Raw genomic sequence first — 19,424 nt, forward strand, 5'->3', positions numbered from 1 at the left:
TGCAAAGACCTCCTCCTCCTGCATTTGCTGCTGGTATTTGACATGTAATAAACCAATTTTCATTTTATTAGGCTCTATATATATATATACATATTATATCTACACAAACACGATAAACATTTATTATAAACAGAGTAGAAAGTAGAGGGAGGTAATAAAAAATACATGACATTCGCACTGTAATAATGTTTGGATCTCCACAGTGTGCTTGTACATTGTATGTAGAGTTTATAATAAATAAGAGGAGAGAATCTATCTATGTGTTGGTAGGGTACGTGAGCCAGTCATTTCCTCCAAAACCAAACACAGATTTGAATGTGAGGAGCTGCTTTTGCACAGCTTGTTGTGTTGTTTGTATGCATATATCTATATAGATTTGGGTCCCCCACCTTCCCTTCTCTGATCCACTGCACATACTGGGCCACTCTTTTTGACACCATCTACGAAATTGGGAAGGAAACCAAAACTAAGATGACAGATAGAAAAGAGAGAGAGAGAGAGAGAGAACTCTCTTTCTCTCTTTCTCTTTCCCTCACTTTTCGAAGCTGAAAAGCACCCCACCTTTTCTGCCTCTCTCACGTGCACCATTTCCCTCTCTAACATTTCTCTCTCTCTCTCTCTCTCTCTCTCTCTCTCTCTCTCTCTCTCTCTCTCTCTGTGTTAAGTTGAAGGGATGGTGCGGTGGGTTTTTCTGTAAAATGATTGTGGTCCTTGAATAGAAAAGGAGCTAAAGGGTAGTGTTTATAAGTCAATATATATTCAAGTGCCAGTTAATCAAATAAAGGTGCTGAAGAAGAAGTGCAAACAGAAAGAGAGAGAAATACATGACAATGGCTTTAGAAGCTCTTACTTCTAATGAGCCTTTCAACTTCATCATTTATGATACCATCTCCGCAACCCCCTACAGCTTCCAAGACTCTTCAGGGACGACTAGCAATTTCATACCTCCAGACAAGAACTTCTGCACCAGCACCAGTAGCATGAAATCTGATCAAGACACCCAAATCAAGAGGGCGTTGAATTTGGAAGCCGCAGCAGCAGGTGGTGGTGGTAGGCAGAAGCAGAGTTCTCTGGGTGTAAACAATAATAATGCTCAGCAGCAGCAGCAAGGGCGGAAGAAGAGGAGGAGAAAGCCAAGGGTTTGCAAGAACAAGGAAGAAGCTGAGACTCAGAGAATGACTCACATTGCCGTTGAAAGAAACCGCAGAAAACAAATGAATGAGCATCTTGCCATTCTGCGCTCTCTCATGCCTGACTCTTACGCCCAAAGGGTTCTCTCTCTCTCTCTCTCTCTCTCTCTCTCTCTCTCTCTCTCTCTCTCTAAACACATCCTCACTAATTAAAATTGAAGAAGAAAGAAGATTAATTAGTATATCAAGAAGTGTTTAAATAAAAAATACTATCCCTGGTTAGGATTTTAGAGAAATTTATGACATGCATCATGCATGCTTTCTATTATTAATTCTTCCCCTTAAATCATGTTGTGGTATTAGACATTGTTGTTAAATTCTTCTAAGCCCATCATAATCAATAGTATTTCTCAATTTAATTATGGGAATATAATTACCATAGTTAATAATATACACTGCATGTCAACTTTTTCAGAACAATACATGTACACTGTTGTGTACACTTTATACATGAAAAAGTAGGAACAATAATTTAATCTTCTGCTTCCACTTTTTTCATCTTGCTTTTGTTTTCTTCTCGTTGTTTGTGTGTGTAGGGTGACCAGGCGTCCATAGTAGGAGGAGCCATAGAATTCGTGAAGGAGCTTGAGCACCTCTTGCATTCCCTTGAAGCACAGAAACTCCAACTTCTACACAATGCAGATGTCTCAACCTCCACCTCCAAACCTGCCCAAACCCCTTTTGCACAATTACTAGAATGCCCTCAGTACACTTGGTCTCACTGCCCCAACAAATTCACATCAAAAACCAAGGCAGCCATAGCCGATATTGAGGTCACATTAATTGAGACCCATGCAAACCTTAAGATCATGTCACGCAGAATTAGCCCCAGACAGCTTTCCAAGTTGGTTGGTGGCATCCAATCCCTTCAGCTCACCATCCTTCATCTCACTGTTACCACCATGGACCCTTTTGTTCTCTACTCCATCAGTGTCAAGGTACGTATATAATAAGGAAAATGTTTGTCCGGAGCTCTTACTTTCTTATTAATCACTTTGACATACATGTATAAATTATTATTATTTTTATAAATTATTTTTACATACGTATCAAACTTGATCTACTAGAATGAGCGTCTTCGTCATTCTGTTTTGATAGTTTCATCACCAATAATTAAGGTTTTGCATTTTTGTATACGTTAGTGACGTTTCCTTATTTGCAAATATTTGTTTGCTTTTTTAAGAAATCAATGAATTTGGGTCTAAAATTCGAACATTCTAATTCTGCATGCAGATTGAAGAAGGGTGCTTACTGAGTTCGGTGGATGACATAGCAACAGCAATTCACCACATGCTTAGAGTAATTGAGGAAGCAGCTACCTTGTGTTAATTAAATTCTCCTTTTATATTTTATATTTTTTCTATTTTTCTATTTTCCATATGTAGCTACAGTACCAGAAAAAGACCTTGAGTAGGATCTTAATGGGCTTGGGCTTTCTGAGGCCCAGCCCATGCTGATGGGCATTTGAACTAGTTTATCTGACCTGTTTGTAAGATGTGTAGTACAGTATTAGAGTGAGCATGTGAACTATGTCAATAAACTTTCATGAATGATTTTAGGCTTGTTTACATTACATCTTATAATACATTAGAACTTTGAGAAAATCCTAATATATTCTTCAACTTTTTTTTATTTGTCAAACGATAGGGAGATGTTTTGTTCATCGCCACGATGTTCGTTACAACAGCCATTAAAAGCGCAAAAAAGCCCCGAAGGGCACCGGTCACAAGGACCATATAACTGATTCTACTATTTGCATGTAATTTAAACAGCTCATAAATAAATATGCATGTAATTTAACCGATTCTTCAGAATGTACAAAATTAGATCACTGCATGATGCCTGATGGTATGCCAATGCATAGAAGCTGCATGTATGTTGTAGGTATTGAAAACAGTGATGAGTTTTTGTTAAGTTCTGAAGAAAAGCTGCCTTTGCTCGATCGATGAGTTTTTCCTAATCTTGTATTGATTTTCTCAGCTTCCAATTTTGTTTCTTGTGTGAAATGAATCTGCACCCTCATTAAGACTCGTCACGTCCTCTTGTGCAAACAAGAAAATGACCTGCATGCAATGCATGGCCCTCACAAGTTACAACAAGTGTATGTGGGCGTTTGTCTGTGAGAGATTCCGAGGGAGATGATTTTGGGCCGGCCACGTAGAAAGGTGACAAAGCATGCAATTTCATCCGATATACATGTTACTCAGCATGTGGGTAGGCAGACTCATATAGATCCATTTAAGAGTTTCAATTGAGGAATTTTTTTAGGGTTTAGGGTCACATGTTCGAAACCATATAGAAAATGACATTGACTTGTAGATTTTATGAAAAAAGGCATTGATTTCTAGATTAATGGTCGTAAATCAACAACGGACTCTCGCGCATACAAATTAACACCCTAATGTACGATTGCATCTCAATAGCTGCCTTACCATGTGGTCTCCCTTTTTTATTGTACTCAACAACATGTTTTATTTTTTGAATTCTTCTCAACTTGGCTCATTGTATTTATACCACAATTTAATTTTGCCTCCTTATCAAATATAGATGTGCTAGTTGCTTCTTTCTCATTACAAGAAACAAATTTCATCTTCTTAGGGGACTTGTGTAGCTTGCTTTCAGCTGATTTGTCTTCCTTACTTTGAGCTTTTGAAACATTGCAATCTTACTTTGTGTTTTTTTCCCATTGACTTCCTTACTTTGAGTTTTTGAAACCATGATTACAGAGGAATGAAAGAGTATAACATGCACAAAGACAACAAGTCAATATTTTTAGCTTTTTAAAGAATGAAAAATGACGGTATTTTGAAAACATCGTCGTAGTATTATATTTCATACGTCGCTAGATAAAAACCATCGACGTAGTATGAATTTTAACACAACGGTAGTTAAAAACCGTCGTAGTGTGATAATTAAGACCGATTGTTGAGGTCCGAAAAATCCAAGGTTGGACCCAAATATGTTTCTAGCCTAGTACAACGCTCAATTGAGAAAGAAGCTCGACCGGCGTATGCAGGAATTTGTCGTATGTGCTTATACAAATTATGGTACGCACACCACGCCAAACCAATACGCCACCCGCCACGCAAAGAGATCGCAACGAGCCTATAAAAAGTAATAATTCCATGAACCTGCACTCATTGTCCCGTCAAGTACAGCTTGCCCTGGCCATAGCCCGTTACAATACGGTAGAGACCGAGCACAAACACGCCACACGACGTTAAGCGAAGAAAACCTTTATTTTAATACCGAGCCACGCTACAAGCTTAAGTGGGCCCAAGACACGCAAATTCTTGAGGCTTGTTGAGTGGGTTGTGGCATGGATGATTAAGAGTCTTCATGAGGCCCAATAATGGTCCAAGGAGTGGAAGTTTTAGGGTACTTAGGAGTACCAAACTTAGGCCCATTTCTTAAGCCCAAATATAAGAGAGAAAAATCAGCCCAACACCTTAGAGAAATGGTCCAACACCTTAGAGAAATGGCCCAGCATCTTAGAAAATATCCCAGCACCCTATTAAAACCAAATAAAAACCAAGCCATCATTAAAACCAAGCCATCGTTAAAACCAAGTGACACCCATGTGCACTGACTGCAGGAAGTAAGACACCTTTTAGACCAGCACCCTTACCTATTCTTTCCTCTGCAAGCTTTGGTAGGAAAACCACGAGAAAAAGCAAGAGGCGCCTTACCCAGGATGGAAGAAGTCAGCTGCAGGAAAAACCTTGGAGCCCCAAAATGCTCTATCCCAATGTGCTTGGATTAAGGAATTTTCACCAAAAAGGATTGAATCAAAGGAAGTGAAGGGAAATGGAGGAGAAGACTTGGCAAAATTTAGGGAAAGTTAGCTAGGGTTTTTGAACCCAGAAGGGGCTTCCAGTGCCTAGAAAAGGGGGCACCTCTTACCCAGTAGAATAACCATCCAGAGCATGACAAAGCAATCGTCAAGTTGTTGGAAAATCCACTCAAGTCACCCATCTTTTTATCCCCATCTCTCCCTATCTTCCCTCATCAAATCTTCCCAAATTTCCCTTGTTACGATATCAAATCTCAATCATAGGAGTAGATTGCTGCAGACCTTTAACTGATTCTGTTTCCTTCTCTAGTCCAGCAATCCCTGTAGTTTAGGCTGTAGTTATTACTTCTTTCCATATATGTTTCTGTACAATTTGCTATATATCTTTGTAATTGTTATGACTGAATACACAAGTAATATACATCAGATTATCACTCTTCACATGGTATCAGAGTGATAGGCTCTGGGACCTTCACCACGATTTGATTTCTTCTTAGCCTTATGGTCGTTTTTTATTATTTTGTTTGAGAGCTCTTTGTATCTCAAAATTCTACTCTTTATCATGGATCAGTTTTGTTCCACCTTTGCCAATCACGTGGAAACAAACATTATAGGTCTGGCAAGTTCTTATTTTTCTGATTTTCAAAATTCAGTTTCTTCCAATAATTTTTCACAGGTTTGGATTCTTGATAGTGGTGCAACGGATCACATCCCATCCCGACCTTCAATTTTTTCTCAATCGTCGTCTTCATCGACTCTTTCATCTGTTAAATTACCTACTGGCGCTAACGCTCTAATACATTCCATTGGGTCCATATCTTTTGATTCCAATATTTCTTTACACAATGTTCTTTGTGTCCCTTCTTTTAGAGTTAATTTAATGTCCATTAGCAAGCTTACCAAATCTCTGAATTGTTGTGTCCTCTTTTTTCCTGATTTTTGTCTCTTGCAGGATTTGGCAATGAAGAAGACAATTGGCTTGGGTAAACAACATGGCGGACTCTATTATATTCACCTTATTCCTACTCACCCATCCTCAAATCACGTCTCCACTTCATCAAATTTTTGGCATCAATGTCTCGGTCACCCTTCACCTGCTCGCCTACAATTACTTACTAAAATAAATCCAACTATTTCTTCTAACTCTTCTCATCAATGTGATGCATGTCATTATGCACGGCAAACTAGATTGCCTTTTGGTAAAAGTTCAATTTCTTCTACTGAACCTTTTTCTTTAATTCATTGTGATATTTGGGCACCTCATAAAGTTCCTTCTCATTCTAGTGCACGCTACTATTTAACCATTGTAGATGACTATACTCGCTGCACTTGGTTATATTTGACGAGCTTCAAATCTGAAACTCAGCCATTATTAAAATCTTTTCATTCTTTTGTTCGTACTCAATTTAATCGCGATCTAAAAGCAATACGTGTTGACAATGGCAGCGAGGTTGTGTCTATGCGCCCATTTTTTATGGAGCATGGCATTTATCAAACTACATGTGTCTATACTCCTCAACAAAATGGAGTGGCTGAGCATGAACATCGCCACATTTTAAATGTTACTCATGCTTTACGATTTCATTCAAATGTTCCTTTAATCTTTTGGGGTGAATGTGTCCTTACTGCTACCTATCTAATTAATCGCATGCTCACTCCTTTGTTGTCAGGAAAGTCCCCTTTTGAACTACTCTATGATCGTGCACCCTCATTGGATCACTTGCGAGTCTTTGGGTGTCTTTGCTATGCCACAAATGTCCATCCTGTCCAGAAATTTGACTTACGTGCCCGTCGTTGTATCTTCACCGGCTGCCCTGTAGGGCAAAAGGCATATCGCCTTTATGATCTCACCACGAAACAATTTTTATCTAGTCGTGATGTCATTTTTTATGAGAATGTTTTTCCTTATTCAAACTCTGCAGGTGACACACGGCCAAACCCAATTGTTGTGCCATGCATAGACTCTTCTCATGAGCCATGTATGAATCCATCCTTCACATCTCCTCATCAACCTGATGTTTCACAGCATCTTGACCAATCCCATCCTTCAGTGGAGGAGTCACCTTCTGTTATCCCTGTGAATTAATCTAATAATTCTTCCCCCATTCATGCGGACCACCATATTCCTGTGGAGGAATCTAATAATTCTTCCACCATTCATGCGGACCACCATAACTCCACTCCTCTTGCCTTGCCAAAGCCGGTTTCTCTTCCTCCAACTCTTCCCATAGCTTCCGCCCCCACATGACCAGATTCCTCAGTGACGGCTCACCCATCTCCTCATCTGGAACCTACCCGTCACTCCACTCGTCCTACACGACCTCTTATTTGGCATTGTGATTATAAAGTGTCTCATGCTATGTTGCATACCCAAGTTCTATTGTCCGACTCTATGCCAAGTTCTATGAAAGGTACTCGTTATCCCTTGTCAAATTTTGTTTCTTATGCACGTATATCACCCGCACGTCGTTCTTTCTTAGCTATTATTTCAGGTCAAACAGAGCCCACTTCTTATGATCAAGCTGCACATGAGCCTAATTGGCAGCAAGCCATGACTGCTGAGATTACTGCTTTGGAGCAAAATAACACATGGACCCTTACGTCCCTGCCTCATGGTCACAAGCCATTTGGTTGCAAATGGGTGTATAAAATCAAACATAGTTCAGATGGCACCATTGAGCATTACAAAGCTAGCTTAGTGGCTAAAGGCTACACCTAACAAGAAGGCCTTGACTATCATGAGACCTTCTCCCCTACTGCCAAACTTGTCACTGTCCGATGTTGCTTGAGATTGCTGCTGCTAGACATTGGCCTCTTCACCAACTCGACCTCCAAAATGCGTTCCTCCACGGACATCTTGATGAGGAAGTATATATGCTTCCTCCACCGAGATTTCGTCGACAGGGGGAGAATCTTGTGTGTCGACTCAACAAGTCACTATATGGACTTAAACAAGCGTCACGAAACTAGTTTTCCAAATTTTCCAACCCTATAAAAATTGCGGGATTTAATCAGTCCAAGGCAAACTACTCTCTATTCACCAGGTCACATGGCTCATCTTTCACTGCTTTATTGATTTATGTTGACGACATTATAATTACAGGCAATGATCCAGCCTCCATTAAATCTCTCATGGGAGTCCTTCATGAAAAATTTCGTATCAAGGACCTAGGTGACCTTAAATACTTTTTGGGCATTGAAGTGTCAAGATCTAAGCTTGGAATTGTCATCTCTCAACGAAAATACACCTTGGATATTCTAAAAGATGCTGGTCTTCTTGGAGCACGCCCATATGATTTTCCCATGGAGCAAAAGTTAAAGCTGACTTCAACTGATAGTGATCTGTTACATGACCTTGCTCACTATAGGAGACTTGTTGGGCACCTCATATACCTTACTATAACCAGGCCAGACATTGTTTACTCAGTACATATACTTAGCCAATTCATGCACCAACCACGCAAGCCACACCTTGAGGCAGTACTTCGAGTTTTGCGATATCTAAAGGGTTCACCCGGCCACGGATTTTTGTTTCCTTCAGAAAACAACTTAAAGCTAACAGCCTTCTATGACTTTGACTGGGCTAGCTGCTGTTCACCCGTTTTAGTGTTTACTCCTGAGGTGGAAGGGCGAAGTTCCCCACTGGCTTGGAGACCCCTTGTTGGTCGACAAGTCAGCTTTCTTTGGTGTGTGAGCGTGCCACTGCTAGTAATGTAAATTCTAGCAGACTTATTTTTATAGTGGATAACTTGCGCCTCAAGTTACTGACTTCTAAAACAACTGATTGTGAATTTGGGTGAGGAATATCTCCCAAGTAAGTTCTTTTCTTGCCTCAGACTGGTTAGGACTTTCATAATTTATCTCAGTATCAAATGGTCGTTCTGGCCAGAATAGATAATAATAAAGTAGACTGTTTCAGGCGGAACTGCCTTTTACAAAATCAAGAAGGGAGAAATCAACTTTAGAAAGATAAAGAGATGGCTGGAATCCCATTTCTGCCTGGATGGAAACTTCTGATTCGAGCTGGACTGAGTATGTCTGGGCTGGACTGTGTTGTCAACAACTTTAGCTGCTTGGCTTCAGCTGTAAATCGATACCAAAGTTCAATTTTGGCAGAGCTTCAATCTACTTCAAGCCTTGGGAGACTTTTGAGCGGGCAGAACTGCAGCTTCTTCAGTTTGAAGGGACAGAAGTGGCTATTCTCGAGGATTTAAAAAGCTGGAACTGTGCTGTAAAATTTGTTGAGGTTTTCATATTTGCGAAAACTCAAACTATGTTTGTCTTGGCTTTTGCTCCCTCTCGTTTTCAGAAGACTTATTTTCTAAGTCTAAACTTTGGAATTCTGATCTAAAGCTTGTTTTTCTCTTGGGATCCAAGTGAGCTTTTGATTGTTTTTTTTGTTTATTTTTTTGATTGGTTGATGAATTGAGTGTCCTTTGTTTCTTTGCCTACTTTCGTTTTTATAAGAGATCCTCCTAAGGAGGTAATTTTTAATCCTAAATAATGGGCGGCAAAAAGATCTCTTATAATGTAAAGTAAGAAGGGTTTCTTATCAATCAAGGCAGATAGGTTCTGAGCAGTCACCTCCTAAAGCAGTCCCTTCCCTGGTTTCCTGGGTGGCAGCTTTCTAATTCAACTAACGCCACCTTCTGTGTGGGCTTTTTTATGGCGGTTTGGCTCTTTTTCTTTTGTATTTTCTGAATGGTTCCCTGTTTCCCGCTCTAATTTAGAAAGCGTGATCCGTGAATTCCTTGGGAGATGGTGTATTGATTTGGAGCAAAATCTCAAACACAGATGGGTTTTTGATCTTCAATTGGCAGTGTTTCAGAGACGTCCCTCTCACATTTTAAACTGTAGTTGGAATTGCTGACTTTTTCAAAGTTGAGGCAATCACGTGGGTGTGTCTTTGATCCCTTGGGTTTGAACCTAACAAAAATTACGGGCTGATCTTTGAAGCCCATTTCGAAAGTTTCCACATTTGGGCTTTCTTTGGGCTGCGGCTTCGTTTTCAACATTTCTGGTGTGAAGCCCAATCTGTCTGGATCTTATTTTTGTTTTTTTCAAGTCTTTGGGCTGGGCAGGCAATTTTATCATGGGCCTGTCTTTTGGACTTGGGCGTGCCGAATTTGGGCCCAAACAATGCCCCCTAAGTCTGAATCGTTTTTGGAACGTTTTCAGACTTAATATTTTGCCATTTAATTCGCGCGCCAGTTTCTTCCGTGTTTTCGCCCACGTCTGCCACGTTTGCCTGCTACGAACTAGAGTTCGTGGGAAAACGGCTAGTTATTAGCTAGTTACTTAGCTAATAATCATCAGGTGCCGTCCCATCTTCTTCTTCCCACGTTTTCGAGCCCCTCTTTAAAAGAAATTCAAATTCATAGCTTCTGAAAAAGAAAAACCCTAGACCTTCCGACTCTTGTTTCTGCGAGCATTTCTTTGAGATTGCCATAGCTTTCTTCAGACCTCCCTTTCTTCTGCTTCTTCCCCTGAATCAGAAATGTCTTCCCCAAGGTCCCGCGCTCAGTCTTCTTCCGCTCCAGTTCCTCCCGACTATATCACCGGGAGCGGGATTGATGCTCACGTGATAGAAATCCAGAGCAAGCTTCATCCCTTTGCCCAAAAGAATCTAGACGAGAATGTCCTTCATTTGTTCGAGAACACCCTGGTGTTAGGGCCTCACTGGTTTGGTCCTGTTCCAGCTGAGATGGCAGAATTGCTAAAAAAGGATGCCGAAGCTCCTTTGTGTTTTGAGAGTTCTTCTGCCCTGGCTTCTTATTCTTGGGTCAGCAAGAATTTGAGTCGGTCCTTCCCGTCCAGCGAGGTGAGGAACAGTCCGGTCAAATGGGCAGACTGGATTGATAGACTTCTCCCGAGATATGGGGGTCACTAGAGGAGAGCTAGGATTGATGGTTGGGAAAACTGGGCCATTTTTGCGGATGGGGGTGCCAAGACGCACATGATCCAGACTATCAAAGATATCAACGCACAAATCATAGAAGGTAGATTTCTGATTCTGTCTGGGATTCATTCTGTCTTGATGATCGATTTCTAATGTCTATTCTGCCTGTATCAGATCCTTCTTTGACCAGCGTAGGTGGGCAGTCTGTTCATGCTGGAGAAGTGATTGGTAAGTCTTTTTCTTTTTAATTCTCTTCTGTCTTTTCCTGCTGGATTGGTTTCTAATGTCTAACGCCTTGGTGCAGTCTCTTCTGTTATAGCTGCCGGGGACTTGGAGCTCCCCTCTGCAGATGAAGGAGATGAGGTCCAGGCAGAACAAACCCCTGCCGAGGCCGCTCTTTCTGGCAGAAGAAAAAGAAAAGGACCTCCCCCTCCTTCGGACAATACCACGCGGCCTGGTATTTCAGGTAAGCTCATGATGTTCCAACCATTCCCTTTAAATTTATTCTGTCTTGCCTTCTTTTCCCTAATACTGCTTTTTGTTCTGTGCAGCTGGAAGTCCTTCCCCTCCTCCTGCCAAGTTAAAAAAGCTTAAAAAGAGGAGTGAGGAGGAGTATGTCGCCGCGGAAGAAACGGCAGCAGTTCCTTCCACTACCTCTGGGACGGATGAAGAGCTGCGAGAGGCTTTTGAGGAGGTGGGGCAGGAAAAAGAACTGGAAGAACTGGAAGAAACGCCTCAGGAAAAAACGGCAGTGGTGGAGGGGGAGGTGAGTTTTATTTCTGTGATTTGCATCAATTCCCTTCTTGCCCCATTTCTTCTGTTCTGACCCCTGTTTTGTAGGAGGAGATCCCTGCTGAGGTGATTGCAGAGAGCATTGCCTTGGCACAGAAGCAACAAGGGGGTCCAAGGGCTGAGCTGACTAGCTCAGAACTGGCCTTATTTGAGGATGCCGAGGCAGAGCACTCTACTGCCGTTCCAGCGGCTGAGGATCAGACGGAGCAGTCTGCATCAAAGCCTGTGGATCAGGCATAACTGTCTGTTGTAGTTCAGGAGGCTGAAGTGGAGACAACCGCCGCTGCCCCTGTGGTTGTGGTAACTTTCTTTCTTATCTGTCCACATTTTCCTGCAATTCTCCCTTGTTCTTTTTTTTTAACTGTTGTAGCCTTTTCAGGTAGAAGTGCCTACAGCTGTTGGCGTCTTGGCAGCGGTGACCAGTCCCCTGAAGCCTCCCATTGTTGCTGTAAGTCTTCATAACTTCTAGGCCTTTATTTTTCACTTTCTGCCTGGTCTTTAACTTCTGCTTTCTTCTTGCAGATGCCCATTCATTCCCTTCCAGGGTCATCTGCCATGGCTTCTTTTGTTGATCCAGAACTTGAAGAGTTTGAAGCCATGGATCTGGATGCCCAATTGGACAGACTGGAGAAACTCAGCTCTCCTCCAGGCAAGGCAAAATCTAGGGCAGTGGAGGAGGCCATGGAGAGGTTGAAAATCTGGCAGTCTAATGAGCTGGAGTTTGATCAAGATAATGAAGCGTTAAATCAGCTGATGAAGGACCTGGACCTTCTTCACAGACAGAACATGGCTCCAAAGCCCATTCTTGAGATGGGCCTAAGCTTGACCAGAGATGTGCTCAACCTGCATGATCGCTATGAGGATCTTAGGCCTACTTTCAAGACTTCTGAATTCTGCAAGGCTACTCACGAAGCCAACTTGGCTGATTTTGCAAAGCAGAAAGCAGAACTGGATCAGATGGTGGCCGGATACAAGGAAGCCAGGGCTACTGTGGACAAGCTGGAGAAGTAGATTGAAGAGCTCCAAAAACAATTGGCAGATTGCAGGGAGGTGTAGAGCAGGCTTGGGGCTGGACTGAGTTCTAAGACCAAGGCTACTTTCCTTGTGCAAAGCATGGTTGCAGCTTCCAGGCCAGCCTTGGAAATTGCAGAGGCTTCAATTCATCAGGGGGTGCTGCTCCAGAAAGAGCTTTCTGTTAAGAAGGCGAACCTGCAGGAGACTCTTAGGAAACTAGGATTTTAGTTTCTCCTCCCTTTTTATTGTTTGAATAATTTGCCGCGAAGGTGGCTATTCTTATATAATCTTTCAAAATATTTTACTGTTTTCTATTCATTCTTGATGCAATAACCAGACACGGTCTTGAAAGTAAAAGCAAAATGACCTTAAAGCAAAAATAGATCTAAACAAGATTCTTTTCAAGAAACAAAAAGGGGTCAATCTTGTTCCTCTTCTATCCCGGGATCTGTTTGTACAGCCTGCGAATCCCATATGGTTGGGTAGAACTTCTTTAACCATTTACCATTGATTGGGGCAAAATGAATAACTCCATCTCGGTCCTGCAACCTGTATGCCCCTATTCCGAGGATTTGGTTAATTATAAAAGGGCCTTCCCATGTAGGTGACCATTTTCCATATCCCGCTATGTGTGCTCCAAGGGGCAGAATTGCCTTCCAGACTATCTCTCCCTCTTCAAAACTCTTGTTTCTGACTCTTTTGTTGTAGGCCCTTGACACAGCCTGTTTTCCTGCTAAGAGTTTGTTGAGGGTGTCAATTCTGCTTGCATCCAATTCTTCCAATTCCAGCAACATGGCTTGAGAGTAATCCTCGCCAGTGAGACCGTGCTGGTGAGCAACTCTAAGAGACTGGACTGCTATCTCCATGGGAAGAATTGCATCATGGCCGTAGGTTAGAGCATAGGGGGTCATGCCGGTTGCTTCTCTCTTTGAAGTTCTGTATGCCCACAAAGTTTCTGATAACTTCTCATGCCACTGCTTTGGATTCTTCTCCAGCATCTTTTTGATGATATTGATAATCACCTTGTTGCTTGATTCTACCTGTCCATTAGCTTGAGCATAGTAAGGAGTAGATTGAAGCAGTTTGAACTTGAATGTTTCTGCCATATCTAGCATATCCCTAGATATGAAAGAAGAACCCCTGTCGGTTGTGATTGACTCTGGAATGCCAAACCTTTGTATGATCTGTTCTTCTATAAAGGTGATGATCTCATACCATGACGTATCTATAATAGTAATCATGGACGTGACATTCAGACAGATGTGAAACTACAACAAACATCTCGATATAGGTCTTTATGTTCCATGTTTACCAAGATATCATCTCGAGTTGCTGAGAGCGAATAAACATATAAGATTTCTGTTAGTCATTTGAATAAACAAAACAAAACCATTAAAGACATGTTAAGTTCAAAAATGGATGGTCAAGTACATGATAAGGATGGCCAAGGGTCACCTTCCACCATAGTGACAGATGGTGCTAATGAGGCATGTTTCTTGGATAGTGTAAAAGTTATCCAAGCAAAGGGATTAAAGAAGAGGGAAGCCTCCCCAAAAGTTATCCAATATAATAATTTTTTTAAATATTAATTTAGTTTTTAATTTGTATATTATGAACAGGTGCATCTCCAAATGCAACACTCAAGAGATAATAACATATGTCATCCAACTACACATCTTGTAAGTATCATTTATTTAATTTTTGTTTTCATATCATGTACTTCTAGTTTAAAATGTTATCGTAACACAGCATAAGCACAAGAGCACGGGGCACCTAATACAATATCATGGATGCCTTACCGAGAACCCCAACATAGTTTCCAACCATTACTTAAGCCTACAAGTTTTTCTTTACAATTTCAAGACTTGCAAGTTTCAAATGACATTGTGCGGAGTTAGGTATATTAAGATTTATAATATTATCCTTTTTATAAGTCATGGTAAGTTTTTTATTTGTTATAATCAATTTTCATAACTACTTTATACAGGCTATGAACTTGATGATCGATAAGCCACATACAGATTCAAATGTTGATCAAACTGGAGATGGCATCTGGAATCATGGGTATGTTATGCTCTCAGTGATACCTTTATTATGAACTTTTATTTGTATAATACTAAATAGTTTTTTCTTTGTTTTTTTTTATACAGGTCAATATATCAATAGGAATGCTTGCCAAGGATACACAACTGTTCTTTCTTTTATTATTGATGTGTAAATTTATGTTTGTTATTTATTTGATGAAAAGATTATAAATCTTTTATCTTTTTAATGGAGATTATAAATACTTTTTCGATTCTATTTCCTACATCCTTTCTTTTCTTTTCTCTTTAGCACTCTAGTTATAGTTAGTTAGATGATGGCATGGTGTTTTATGCAAGGATAGAAAAAAAAAAAAAAAAGGAGAAAATGACGGAGAGATTTAAAAAAAGAAGAAAAAAGAATAGAACAGAATGTGAATAAGAAGGAGAAAAAAAAAACAGAACAGAACGTGAATAAGGAGAGAAAAAAAAAAGAAGCTGGACATTAACCACTGTTGTTGGGTGTTATGGGTTTTTATTCTTTTTTAATTAGTTATAAATTGAGTTTTTGTTTGAGGATGTTGTGTCAACTTTTAAATTCGTTAGATTAAATTTTAATGAGGTGGTGTATGAAAAGCAAAAGTAAAGCGGATCATGACAGAGAAAATCAAAGCAAAGGATCCGGATCCAACAAAAATCAGTAAAACTTAGTTCAAAGAAACAATATATTAATCGGAGAAATATATGAATAAAACAAGTGTATACAATGTCCCTTTTCACAAGAACCTTCATGTGTTGTGTTGGTTTTAGATACTAGTTGTATACTATGATTTTCGATTGGCAGAGTAATACAAATCACTTATTAATGGATCATGAACAAAATAATTGTAATACCTAATTAATCCAGACCAAAATTTGATTTGCCAGTTTAATCCATATTTCCCCAAAGAAATACCGACAACAACAACAAAAAAAAGTTTTCTAGGCTGGAAGTACTGTATTCCGTGCTCTTGAAGGCCTAGTGGGAAAAAATCTTGGGAAATAGCCCTAAATGCCACCAATTTTATAATTTTTTGTCAAAATACCACCCCTCCCCAAAATTTTTAAAACTACCACCTATAAATACATCTTTATTGTAAACTGATTGCACCCATATCACTTTTTCAGAAATTGGGTTCTCTCTCAACTCTCTTGGCTCTGTCTCTCTCTTTAGCCTAGCTCTCTCTCTCTCTCTCTCTCTCTCTCTCTCTCTCTCCGACATAGTCATCTTCCTCCCTCAGCCATCCAAGCTTAACTCCACAGTTCACATCCACGAGGTACTGTTCACGTTCCTTTTCTTAGAAATTTGGGGTTTTTGTGAATTTGGTTTATGATGTATGGATTTGTATGAAATTGGTTTAGGGGTTTCTTCCAAATTGGTTTGATAGGAAGGTGATGTTGTTGTTGCTGTCGCTGACAGACTGTTTTTCCTGGGTTGTTTTTGGTGGGTGTTACTGCGAATGCTTACAAGGTTGCTGATTCTCCTTCTAAGGTCTCTCTTTCTCTCTATTTCGTCAAATTCTAAGGTTTTTTTTGTTTTTTTTTGGGGTTACTTTTTTTTGATTTCTTTTGCTAATTGTAATTGGGCCTTTGTTGCAGAGGTGGATTTGTTTTGTGCCCAAAAGATTGTGACTTTGTTGAAAGTTCGTAAATGGAAAAGGCAGCTGCCCCCTACGGCTTGGAACGCTCAATTCGGAGGTATTATGCCTTGATTTTTTACAAAAGAAGAATTGGAACTACCCTATAGAAGGCAAAAAAAAAATATATAAGAGAAAAAAAGGAGAAAATTTATCTAATTTCCCTTTTTTTAGTTGTATTTTTTTTTCCTCGGTCCTTTTTTTTGGGAGGGGGGGTGGTGTTCAGGATGCAGGGTCGATCTAGTTGGTTTACATTGATGTAGTTCCAATATGTAAAGATGGAGTTTATATATATATATGTACATGATATAGAGTCAATTTCAGACCTTGTTAATGGTATTAGCCTGTTAGGCTTGTGGGAGATTCATTTTGTTTTCTTTCATTTTCTATAAATGATTCTGATTATTTACAACATTGGACAGACTTGCCTACATCATTTTTGTTGTTGGTGGTGGGGGTTAGGGAGGGGGGGTGTTGACTCCCTATTTCGTTATAGGGTTTATTGACTGCATTCTTCCTTGTTCTGGAAGACCTCCTCAGTTCCATTGAGCCGACAAACCTTATGAAGTTGAATGTGAAGTGTTACCTTGCATCTACATGTTTCATCTTTTAACTTTATTTTCATGTTTCACACTGATGCTTGTAGTTATTTCTAGTTTTGCATACAGATTAGCAAATAGGTTATGCCTGTTTAGTCATCTAATGATTTGATATCTAATATTTAGGCATGTGGGAATTTATAGATGTACCGATTATGCATACATATAGGTTTTGCGCTTGTATTAGGAAGTTAGATTCTTGTGGTTCCTCTTCAATGTCATGAATTTAAATTGTTGTGCTTCATGATTAGGGTCTGAAGAACAACCATGTAGTAAGAAAGTTGGAGAAGCATCAACAGATTTGCACCCTTGACCAACATATTGAAGAGCAATTTGGTGGTGGTTGTCTGTTGGCTTGTATCTCATCACAACCTAGATAGTGGCTGTGCTGATGGGTATGTGACTTTATTTGCCTATGTCTGTTTCTAGTCAGCCGATATGTCATTGGCATATTAGTGTAGTTACCATATTGCAAGGGCTGAAATCTGGATGATAACAGCTTCTTTTTATTGTTGTTTTAAAGTAAGGTATGTATGGATCTTATGAAATTTTTACAGAAATATATTGGAGGGCAAATAATTTTATTTTAGTTTTTTTATTCCCAAATGATACCCAAAACATGTAAGCTTCACACTATGTTAATTTCTGCAGGATGGGAAAACATTGGACAATGAGTTGGAGGTTGTTAAGGGAATGAAGCTAGACAGGGGCTACATATCCTCTTATTTCATCACCAACCAGAACAATCAGAAATGTGTAAGTTTTGGTTTGATTCAGCGATGACTATGTCTTGAAACTGTTAGAGGGCTGCTTGTTAAAGTTAGTAGCACCTCAAGTCCCTTTTTGATTGATGCTGATTATCTTCAAACTTGTGTATGTGCTGATAGGAATTGGAAAATCCTCTAATCATAATCCATGAGAAGAAAATCTCAAGTATTAATGCTGTGGTTAAAGTATTGGAGTTGGTCTGCAGGTTATCATTTCTCTGGTTAGGTTCACTAGTTTCTTCTTTTTATCATGAATTGGTTGACAAACTTTTGCTCTTTTCAAAAGCAAAGGTCTTGCATTTTGTTATATCTTTCAGAACCAAAGTTATAAAAGAAAATGGTTTTCCTCTTTGTTAATTGAGAATCATCTGCAGTTATGATTTCAGATCTATAGATAACTTGTTGTTGCTGATATTGCTACACGGGAGGAGAATAGAACAGCTTGAAAAATGTGCAAGAAGAGAGAGCTAACTCATACACCGAAGAACAAATTGGTGAAGTTAAGATCAAATTAGTAGAATTTGTGAGCTCTCCATTATTTATAATTATAGGTAGGAAGTATGTATGTAATAGAGTAAAGATTGGTTGACTATGTAATAACAATTGAATTTTCAAGTTTTATGAAAGAAATAATTTTTGAGCATATATATTCGTTAATAAAGCATTATAATTGGTTTTCTAGTTAAAATCGTTGTATAGAATCGTAGGAAACAAAAACCTAAATGTAACAGCTTGGGAACTTATTAGACGACAGATTTAAAGATAATAAAATGTAGTCTGAATTGTTAGGGTTCGGTGGCGATTTATTTTGCATGTCTAAATTGTAGTCTGTAATGGATGTGTGTGTATTGTATGTAGATTGACTTAATATTGTTGTCCTATTGCATGCGTATTGTACTAATATTGCCTTTGTATTGCATACATATTGTATGCATATTGCCACCCTATTGCATGTATATTGTGATGTTATTGCTGTTGTATTGCCGTTATATTGCCCTAATATTGCCTCTCTAGTGTATGTATATTGGCCTAATATTGCCATTATATTGTATGTATATTGACTACGACTCATCAATGGGTTTACGGTTTAGGCCCTACTTCATTCAAAAAGAAGACGACGAGGAGAAAGAAACAACGTGCTTTTCAAAAACAGGCAGTTAGGTGCATTATAATTGCACCGTAAGACATTGTAAGAAATTATTTTAAAAAATAATAACAACTAAAAAATAATTTACCAAAAAAGGAAGGTATGAATAAATATGCAAATGCTTCGTCATGGGTTGAAGAAAAGGATGATTACATTTGGTGGTTTGATTATGTTTGGTGATACGATATGTTGTTCGTCTGAATCTTCATATATGTAATTGTTATGTTAATACGTGACACAAATTCATCTCGTAATCATCCAATTATTAAAGCTAAGTAAATGAAATGAAACAAAAGAAGAAGCCCAAAATAAACAGAAACAGCAATTTCTAGCACCCATTTATCGCTTCTGTATTACCACTGTATCACCAACGTATCACCAGCTTAGCGTTGATGACCATTAGTTCAAACATTATGTGATTTAATAGGGATAACTAATTTTTGGAACAACTAATGAATCTTCAAAAAGATAAAGAACAACTAGTAAACTAATGTATGCAGTTTAACTTTGCACGGGTCATAGTGCT

General features: G+C 39.3%; 1 protein-coding gene and 1 long non-coding RNA gene across 3 annotated transcripts; both read left to right on the top strand.

Annotated features, from left to right (window-relative positions):
- On the top strand, window positions 53–2,752 carry LOC18776329 (transcription factor bHLH71). The gene is made up of 3 exons (XM_007210553.2): window positions 53–1,271; window positions 1,727–2,128; window positions 2,424–2,752. Exons 1-3 carry the CDS (start codon window positions 825–827, stop codon window positions 2,517–2,519), a joined length of 945 nt encoding a protein of 314 aa, XP_007210615.2. The 5' UTR covers window positions 53–824; the 3' UTR covers window positions 2,520–2,752.
- On the top strand, window positions 15,750–17,951 carry LOC109949246. Of its 2 annotated transcripts, XR_002271808.1 has the most exons (5): window positions 15,750–16,240; window positions 16,348–16,446; window positions 17,236–17,379; window positions 17,636–17,740; window positions 17,872–17,951. It is a non-coding gene; the product is annotated as an uncharacterized LOC109949246 (long non-coding RNA). The 2 variants fall into 2 exon arrangements; XR_002271807.1 differs by having other exon boundaries at window positions 15,750–16,446.

This window comes from Prunus persica, chromosome G5 (assembly GCF_000346465.2).
Source record: "Prunus persica cultivar Lovell chromosome G5, Prunus_persica_NCBIv2, whole genome shotgun sequence".
NCBI lineage: Eukaryota > Viridiplantae > Streptophyta > Magnoliopsida > Rosales > Rosaceae > Prunus > Prunus persica.

Excerpts from the sequence above, each read along its gene's own strand:
- LOC18776329 (XM_007210553.2), top strand. The coding sequence starts at position 825 with ATGACAATGGCTTTAGAAGCTCTTACTTCTAATGAGCCTTTCAACTTC. Across the intron at positions 1,272-1,726 it reads CTGACTCTTACGCCCAAAGG|GGTGACCAGGCGTCCATAGT; the intron begins GTTCTCTCTCTC and ends TTGTGTGTGTAG. Across the intron at positions 2,129-2,423 it reads TCTACTCCATCAGTGTCAAG|ATTGAAGAAGGGTGCTTACT; the intron begins GTACGTATATAA and ends TTCTGCATGCAG.